Source organism: Arachis duranensis, chromosome 3 (genome assembly GCF_000817695.3).
Source record: "Arachis duranensis cultivar V14167 chromosome 3, aradu.V14167.gnm2.J7QH, whole genome shotgun sequence".
NCBI lineage: Eukaryota > Viridiplantae > Streptophyta > Magnoliopsida > Fabales > Fabaceae > Arachis > Arachis duranensis.
In genome coordinates, this window is record NC_029774.3 from 19,083,926 (window position 1) to 19,094,361 (window position 10,436).

At 30.6% G+C, this 10,436-nt stretch overlaps 1 protein-coding gene across 1 annotated transcript; it reads left to right on the forward strand.

The window, feature by feature from the left end:
* The first annotated feature begins 385 nt into the window (after positions 1-385).
* On the forward strand, positions 386-10,065 carry LOC107477862 (putative F-box/FBD/LRR-repeat protein At4g03220). The gene is made up of 3 exons (XM_021137772.2): positions 386-1,507; positions 2,464-2,637; positions 9,763-10,065. The coding sequence occupies exons 1-3, from the start codon at positions 386-388 to the stop codon at positions 10,063-10,065; spliced, it is 1,599 nt and encodes a 532-aa protein (XP_020993431.2).
* The last annotated feature ends 371 nt before the right edge of the window (positions 10,066-10,436 follow it).

The following is a 10,436-nucleotide window of genomic DNA, read 5'->3' on the forward strand; positions in this document are numbered from 1 at the left end:
GACTAAAAATCACAAAATTTACTGATTCCTAACACTCTTCTTAAAATAAAATAAATTTTTTATCTTCTTTTACTTCTTATAAAAATATGTAGAAAAAAATTGTGTATATACCATTATTCTAAATATGTTTTTAGGTCCGAGTCTTCAGACTAATTTGATAGAATTTGTGATTCTTCACTCACTACGTAGATAACAGTTTCATTTTCCAGATCTCAAACAAACTCTCCTAATTAACTGTGTTTACTTTTGAAATTTTCAAAATCTAACAATCAACGAAAACACGAAGAACCAAAAGAACAAAAACTGCTCCTACATTATTATTATTGCTGCATGTGTTTCATAACGCAAACCAAATTAGAGCAAGCAAGTCAAGAAAAGATCCGCAATGGAAACACGATCCACAAAGCGCAAGAAGATTGCTCATCGGAATCAAACGACAGCGAAAGGCGCTAACAAAAAGAGGGCCATTGATAGGATCAGTGATCTCCCTGACGCGATTCTTCACCGCATTCTCTTCCTCCTTCCCATCAAATGCATTGCACAGATGAGTGTTCTTTCAAAGAGGTGGAGATTCCTCTGGACAACGTTTCCAGATCTCGATTTCACCACCATCAGCCCTTTCACAATCTCCCCGCCGACAACAAAAAACCGTTACAAATTCTCAACCGTCAACCGCCACTCTGCCTCCTCGAGAAAGCCGGATTTCATCACGCAAGTTTTCTCGATCCGCGAGAAGAATTCCGACATCAGAGTCCTCTGTTTTCGCGCCCGTTTAAGCTTCTCAAGGCTCAACAACCTGATCCGAAGCGCCATCCGTCACAACGTCAAAGAACTGGACGTTGAGGTCGCAACGGAAGTCGTTACAGATGATTATTTCAACTTCCCTCGCTGCGTCATCGGCAGCCAATCCTTAAAAGTGTTAAAATTGAAGTCCGGATTTCGTCTCCCACCGTCCTCTATCATGAGGGACGGTTTCCAGTCTTTGCAAACACTCTCGTTATCGCTAGTAATTCTGTATAATCAGCCTTTTCTCTCTGATTTATTCTCCGAATCATCGTTTCCTCTCCTCAAGAATTTGCACCTGGACATGTGTTTCGGTTTGAAATACCTCCGTGTTGGCTGCAAGGCTCTTGAAGATTTCAGTTTACAGAAATGTTTTCAGTTACAAGGGTTGGATATCTCGTGTGCGAAGCTCGAGAATTTGAAGGTGGCGAGTTGTTTTGACGCGTATAGTGAAAAGAGTTGGGTGAGAATTAGTGCGCCGAAGCTTCAAAATTTGGTTTGGCACTATAATGCGGTTACAGATATGAGTATGTTTGAGGATCATTATCATCAAAATCATCATCAGTCCTCGTCGAATTCATTTTCGTTGTTCTGTGGTGATGCTTCAGTTGGTTTCTTCATACTGAATGAGGATGTTAGTATTGGTAAGCTTCAAAGTGTGAATAATTTTTTGTCTGGACTCTCTCATGCTCGTTCCTTGACTCTTGAAAGCCAAACCATTGAGGTAAAGTAGTTCAAGTCATGCGTGCATAGGAATAATTAATGGTTGCTATCAAATATGAAATTCCATTCTCATTGTTATATTGGTAGTTTGTTGAGATGTTAATTTACAAAGGCATGCCAATATATTTTCCTATTTCAAGTTATAGAACAAACTAGTGAAAGAGTATACTAGTCAAATAGTTCTTAGAAAGATTTTATGGTTGTCAAAATAATTTTTAAAAAATATTAAAAATAATAAATTCTAATAATTCTCTAACATTTATCTTAAGATTAGATTATTTCTTAGCCACTAATATAATATATTAATAATTAATTTTTAATATATATTTTATATTTTAATATGTATTTTATATTAATAATTAATTTTTAGTATATATATAACATAGTTAAAAAAATTAATATGATGACCTTCGAAAGTTGTCATCAAATATTTGACAGAATAGTTCAATGTGTTGGGAAAAATTGAAAATCTATAAGAGTTGAGAGATTAGGGGTTTCTTTTGGAACATTAAGGTCAATCAAAGTTCGTTTATCACACAAATATATTAGTATTAAGATTTAACATGCTAAATAACCATAGATAACAATGAAATTAGATTCAAGTTGATGATTGAACCACTATATTAAATAATTGTCATCTTTTAGAGGTTGTAAAATATAAATTAGTTTCAGTTTTTTAGAATTATTTTATCAACAGTAAAAATTTTTTAATAGTATTAGTAGTTTATTCTATTAATTATCAATATCTTATAACTAAAAAATTGACTACTTCCTAATTTTTAAGTCTTTTTTTTTTCTTAAACTTTGTTTTCTTAGAGAATATATATCATGAGCAAAATCTAATAGATATAAAAATCTGGTAGTACATGATAATAATTTTACTCTTATTCGCTCGTGTATTTCTCTTTTGAAAGTGAAAATAGATTTAACAACTTTCCCCCTCGCTTTCAATTTCAGGTTCTATCAAATAATAAATTCTTTATTCAGCCATTTTATAGTCTTAAATCATTAGAGCTGCATACTGGTTTCAACAAAAGTAATGTTCAAGGATTAGCATGCCTATTCAGGAGCTCTCCTACACTCCACACTCTAATTCTCAAGATCATTAACGATTTCCAGATTGAAAGAAAAGTAAGTTGCACCTTGAATTTATTTATGGGTAAAATATATTTTACCCTCACATTTTTTATTCATGTGCTGCGCTGTTTCATCCTCTGATCTTAGCTTTTAAAATTGCCAATTGACCCTCTAACTCTTAACATTAAATCCTTTTTGTATATAATTTATGTATCGAATTACACATTTAAAAAATTTTAGAAAGTAAACCGCACATAACTAAAAGTTTAGAATAAATTACATTTTATGCTATTATTACATTTTCAACAACAATCTTACTAGGAAACCAATTAGGATACCAGTGAATTACTGTCAACTATTAGTTGAGTTGTAAAAAAATTAAAAAAACTCCAAATCCAACATATAATTCACTCCCAAAAAATTAATTTTATTAGTACAGTAACAAATAAAAATCATCTAAAACCCTAATCACTGAATTTTTTATTTAAATAAATTAAAAAATATTTTATTTACTGAAATAAATAATTTTAAAGATTATTACGAAAATACATAGGATGACTTATCTCGTTTACAATGTAAACGAAATAAGTTTATAGGTATTTCATTTACACTATAAATAATATATGACAGTGCATGTGACACATATATATCTTGTTTACAGTATAAACGAGATTCATTAAGATAAATTTTTAGCAACTATAAAAGGATGTATAACTCTTGGCATTCTCCATACACATTTCATATCTTTTTTTTCTGTTTTTCTTCCAAAAAATAGGCAAAAATATCTAGTAATAGCGAATATATGGTTGTCTGTGTGTATCCCAATTATCGTATGAGAAAAAGTGACAATGGAGTGATATTTGAGTGTAATAATCCATTACTGTTGCGCACTCGGCAAAGAAGTTCCTTGTCCGAGTTGAAGAGTCTGACATTGAGTAACCTTGGTGATGTAGGAAGAAAAGAGAATCAGAAGGGTGGGGTATAGGTTGCTAGCACCGTTGGAAAATGGAGTTTTTCAGATTCATCTATTTCGGCTTCAGGGAGACGAGCATGTGCGTCTCACGTTTGACATCCATGGGAGAATCATGGCGGAACAAGTGATGAAACTTTCTGCCGAGATTGGTGACGTTTGGTGGCAGTGGATCCGTCCACTCGACTTTTGTGCAGGATGACCCACCTCTCGCACCACCTTCGATTTATGTTGTTAGTCCAGTAGAAGACATGGACGTAGATGATGAAGACTCCGACGAACAGTATGTTGTAGATAGCAATGAGAGTGGTTCTTATGAAGATGATGATGATGAGGAGAAATTCGTACCAGAGACGCCAGCGGAGACAGTGGTGCGGTATGTTTTGCCTCCCCCCACCCGATTCCGGTGCTATCAGATGTACCAAGTCACTCATGCATTAGATTTGGAGGTGATGCATGAGAAATTTTTGTTTTTCAACACATGGGAAGACTATTACAATCTAAACGGTAGTGTGAATTTTCGCATTGGCCACAGATTCAAAAGCAGAGATGTAGTGATGCAGGGTATGAAGAACTATTGCATTCGCAGAAGTGCTAAATACCGAGTGGTCGAATCGGACTGAATAAAGTACTATGTGCATTGCCGTCAAGATACAAGTGGATGTCCCTAGAGCCTCTGTGTGACTCACTCGCTGAGGCAGAGTAAGCGAGGCCTTTGACAAAAAAAAAAATCACAATTAGAAAAATATTTTATATGTGCATTAATATAATAAACTGAGTTAACTATTATATACATTTAGTTAACAAAAATTTATACATAGTTACTAACTGAATTTATGTTTATAAAACTTTCTATGTTAATATTTAGGGTTAAGTAATGTTTTCATCCCTAAGGTTTGGGATGAAAATTAAATTCGTCCCCAACCATTTTTTGTTATTAAAATCATCCTCAACGTTATAAAATGTTATAAAATTGTCCTTTTTTATTTTATTTTACCAAATTATCCTTATCAATTAATAAAAATAATATTAAAAAATAAAAATAAACCATCCCTCTCCACCTGCACCCCCACTTCCTTATCTCTTCCCTTTCTTCTCTCCAACTACTGCCATTAACTTTCAACAACCCGTCTCTTCTTCTTCGTCTTCTTTAGGTACTCTCAGCTTCCAGAACATGCTGCAACAAGTACCACCTCCAAACTACCCTTCTCATCAACATCATCATGCTGTTTTTGTTGCCGCCCAAGTGGGACTGAGGCAACAAGCGCATCTTAACAACAACATGAACAACGAAAACAGGTTGATGAGTAGCAGTAGTAATGATTCATCAAGGGAGGAATGGGTCCAGAGAAGAAGTGATGGTCAAGGAGAACCAATGAACTTAACCTCTTAATTGTCCAAAAATTCAGTAACCATACAAATGAAACAAATAAAAAAGCCAAAATTGATTATCAACTAATTATCAAAACAAACAAACAAGAAGAGAAGAAACTCCTCAATTGCTTGAAACTGCGATCGAGTTGTGCCTGACTGATCTGGAGCATCTCAGAGACCAGATCTCCGGCCACCGCAGCTTTGTCAAAGCTCTCTTTAATGGCTTCCACGATCTCCTTCAAGTCCTTATGCCGCACCACCATCTTCATCTCCATCATCTCCCCATACTTGCTCCTTGCGTCATCCTCCTCCGCTGCCGGCGCCGCCTTCTTCCTTGCCATCGGAAGCGGCGGCGTCACCGGATCTCCCACGACCGACGATCCCCTCATGGAAGATCCCCTCACTGACGATTCGAAAGAATGAGAAAGAAGGAAGTTGAAATTTGGAAAGGAGGGTTAGGGGCTGAGACCTGAGAGTTTGGTTAGATCTGAAAGTAAGAGGAAGGTAAAATTTTGGGGGTGAAAGGGGGAGAGAGACCAAAGAGACTGGGAGTGGGGTGTGGTGGGGTTATTCTTTTTTTATATTATTTTTATTTTTGTTTTAAGGGTAAAATTGTCAAAGTATTATTATTTTTTGTAAAAAGGATGATTTTATAACGTTTTGTAACATTGGAGATGATTTTAATAACAAAAAAATGTCGGAGACGATTTTGATTTTGACCCAAGACGTTAAGGACGAAAAGAATACTTAACCCTTAATATTTACCTAGTTAATTAATAACATTTTCACAATACATTACTTAAAATAAAAGTATTGACTAAAGTAATTAATAATCTAATTAACAAATTTTTACTTAATAATTTAATTTAGATAAAAACAAAATTATATAATTGTTCACTTAAAAAATAACTTTTACTTGAATAGTTAATAACTAAATTAATAAATTGAGAAACATGTAACTAATAAATTAATTTCAAGGGTTGAAATATCCCTACCACAGCATTTAATATCTAAATTAATACTTATATACTTAAAAATTTAATTACAAAAAATTAGAACCACATTCCTGAAATCATACCCTATTAGTTAGCCACCTAAATCGTAAATTGTATTCTAGTTCTTGGCAAGTATCTTAATCATGGCTATACATATATGAAATAACATAAATGTCAAGATAACAAACTAACCGCGAAGTCGGCTGTCCTGGCGACATGCCATGTCGCGTTCAGTCGATTGATGTCCGATCACGTGCATCTGTGTGCGTCATCTTCGTCTTACTCAATAATATAGTCAGAAAAGGATAGAAGAGAGCAGAAAGTTGTGAAAAGGTTGGAAATGGGGCTTATAAGGTCGCTGTGAATGGCATCTATACATAGACTTCACCCAGTCTTATTTTGTTTACAGGGTAAACGAAATATACACGTGTTATGCACACTGTCTTATCTCGTTTACAATGTAAACGAAATACGTGTAAATTTATCTCGTTTATACTATAAACGAGATAAGTCATCCTACATATTTTTGTAATAATTTTAAAAATTGTTTATTTTAGTAAATAAAATATTTTTTGATTTATTTAAATAAAAAATTCCTAATCACTTCATTTCTCTCTCCCACGTCTTTCTTCCAAAAAAAGGCCTCCTTCTGCAGTGCTTCCTTCTGCTATTTATGCGCTTCCTTCTGCTGTATGTGCGTTTTTCTCCACCACCATTACTTCATTGTCATTGTGAAGTCCCAAATTCTATGACCTATTCTGAATCTCTCTTAAATTTTTTATTTGAGTATTTGGAGGGAAGTAGATTCAATTTTTTTGGGAGGTTTTGGATATTGTTTTTATTTATGATTTAAATGCTTTTTCAGAGCTTTTAGATGTTGATGATTTTATGTGTTGATTTTTTTGTTATTTATTGATTTTAAAAAGATTTAAAATAAAAAAAAAACATCTAAAATATAACAAAAAATATTTAAAACTAAATAAAAAGAAGCATCTAAAATTATAATAAAAAATATTTAAATTCTAATAAAAAAAATATTTAAAATATAATAAGAAGAAACATCTAATAAAATATTGTATAAAATTTTTTAAAGAAGATCCGAGAAGAAAAAGAAACAAAGGAAGAAGCAACACGGAAAAAGAGGCGGCGCAAAGAGGAAAAAGAAAAAGAGGAGACGTAAAGAGAGAGAAAAGAGGTGAAGAAGGTGAAAACTGCGTGTTTTTTAAGCATAAAATTAGTTTTTAAAATTTAAAAATTAAAATTTTTTAAAAAACTAGTTACTTGATTGCGTTGATTTCTTAGATTTTTTCTTTCAACAAAGAAAGAAACAAATATTGTAGTCAATATTTTTTACCAATAACTATTTGTGAGCCAAAAAATTTAATAAAACAAATGGAAAAAAAATATAAAGCATTTTTTAAGAAATTATTTTTTTATTCTTTCTAACACTACAATTTTGTTTCCCTTCCACCAGCCACCACCGTTGCTACCTCTGATTGCTCTAAATTTTAAACTCTATATTTTAAACCTTAAACCAAAAATTCTAAGTTCTATAGCTTAAAATTGATTTTACTTTATTTGACTTTCAAATATTTTTTATTTGAGGTTCGAATATTTTTTTTTATGTTCAATTTCAAGTGATGAATAATGTTAGTTACAATATTGGTTGAGAGGTATTGACTCTAGGGTTGCACATTATTAAGGTTAACAAAAAAAATTAAACCGAATTTTAATTAACTAAAAATTTGATTTACATTGAGAACCTAAATTGGTTTTCATTAATAAAACTGGTTATTGACCAATTACAAAATTAATAAATTAATTTTAAAAATAAAAACCAATTTAAAAAGAGTTTAATAATTTTAATACATTAATAATAGTATAAAATATTTTATATAATCGTACAATTTTATTCATCTTTTTAGATAACTATTTATGCAATTAATAAAAATAGTAATTATTTTTTTATGATATGATATTATGTGATTGGATGCACATGTAAAGCTGTTTTATACCGATATTACATCAAAATTAAATTTATTTTAAAAATATTCTGGTTTTTATTTGAAAACTGAGTTTTTTCTTAAAAAAATCAAAATTTTCATTTAGAGAGGAGATTGTACTTTTTAAAAGCACAAGCACTTCGTTTTATATTTAGTAAATTAAAAATTTATGTGTTTATACCTGCAACTTTTAAAAATTAGGAGTACTTCTAAAAGCATTTAAGAAAAATTTTTTTAAAGTTAGCTCGTGCTTATTAAAATTAAAAAGTCTAATATGAGCTTATATAATAACAAATATCCAAAATTATTCTTATTAATTATTGGTACCAAAAAAGATAATACTTTTTTATTATATATATGTTTATTATGGTCTTTTTTCATTTTTAAAAGCTATTTTGTTAAACATAAATATGATGTTTATACTTATCAAAAATAAATTTTTATTTGATTTTATCAAACGCAGGTACGGTAGTTTTTAAAAAGCTACCTTTTAAAAGTTAGCTTTCATATAAGCTACTTTTAAAAAGTAAAAATTTTACCAAATTAAATTTAATACATATTTTATTAAATTTAATCTCACACAATAATAAAATCTTTTTATTAAATTTCATCCAAAAGTATAATATATATTAAATTAATGTAATAAAAATAGAATATTATCATACCATTCCATTAGAAATTTTATTTAATTGAAGCTTATATTCTTAAATTTTTTTTATTAAAATTTAATATTTAGTTGTAAACTAAAAAAAATTTGTATTCAATTTTGATGATTAATTCTCAAACATAAATCAAATTAAAAATTAGTTCAATTATTTTATATTTCTATTTATTTTCCTATTTATCTATTTAACCAACAAACTTTATTGATGTTGTTGGTAGCCATATTTTTACTAGATCAAAAATTTATTTTTGTCTTTTTTATTAAATAATTAATAATTATTACGTGAACTATAAAATATATAATGGGATATGAAGAGTTTAGTGTATTTTTTTAAAATACTTTCATCTTATATAATTCATAAAAATCATATTTTGCTATTTCGATAACTTGTATAAAAAAATTTCTGATTAAAAAATAAGCTATTTATTATCTTGATTAATCTCATCCTTACCATTATTATATGTATTTAATTTATAAAAATGTAAATTAATAACTACGTTAGTAGCTATTAATATATCAGTATTAATAATGAATAAATAAAAAATTATTTAATATTTAACATTTTATGTTATGTAAGTCTATATACTTTGATAAGTTTATAAAAAGAAGAAATTTGTTAGTTTCATGTGTTATATATTTGCCCCAGGATTTAAAATTTCTAGATCCGCCGATCTACATATCCTTAATTCCTTATTACCACAAACAGTAAACTTCAATTGAACGGAACAAGTTCAAGAATCCAAATGTGACACACGAAATGAATCCGGCATTCTAAAGGAGAAGAAAGCAAAAATAATTTTAAGTTTGACCAAAAACCCATTTATCATTATCATTGTCCCCCAAATGAGAATCAACAAAAACACAAAAATTGAGACTTGGGGAGAGTACGTATTTGCTGAGAACTTGAGCGTAGGAGAGTGTTTGCCGAGAGTGAAAACAGTTTGAAATTATGGTAGGATGAAATTTGGTTTTGGTTAATTGGTTATGAATTTTAAAATTCTTTTAGAAAACTGGTTATCCAAAATGTGGTTATGAATTTTCAAAGGATGAATCATATTTTGGATTTAAAATATACAACTCTAATTGACTCCCAAACTTTCCCATTATAATTTTATGTTTGCTCACATTTGAAGAACATTTTCAAAGTTTGATTTCATTTTTCATGCACTTCAGCAATGGAACAGGGACTTGTGGGACATGACAAGCACGGAGGAAGAGCAATATTGGGAATCTCAAATACCAAGTCTAAAGCCCTTTTTACAACACTTGAAAGTGGTGAAAATCCATGGGTTTCTAGATTGTGAGAATGAGGTTACACTTGCAAAATTTCTCCTCAAGCATGGGAAGGCCTTAGAAGAAATGCAATTATGTGCAGGACAGGTCAATGCTAGAGACACACTTAGGCGACAAAAAATAAGGTCACAAATGATGGGATTTTCATGGGCTTCTTCAAATGCAAAAGTGGCATTTCAATAGGTTTCTTCTAGTTGAAACTCGAGTTGTTCTCTTCAAATTATTCCTTTTGAGTTTTCACACAGTTGCATATCCAAAACATGAACTTAAGATCTCTTATTGAGCTAACAAAGATCTCTTAAGATTTCAGAAATTTTATCATCACCTAACATCTATTCACGAAAATCTTTACCTGTCCAATATTTTAGTCTTGTGTGTGGGGATAATAAATTCATTATTTTTTTTTAAGACAGGGTAATAATAAACTTAGGTGATTGCTCCCATGTCCTAATATTTGAAAAAGTATGCAATATTTATATTATATGGACCGCTAATCTTTATCTTTATAATCATACAAATGAGGAGCTTATTTGCTGACGTGGTGCTCATACGTT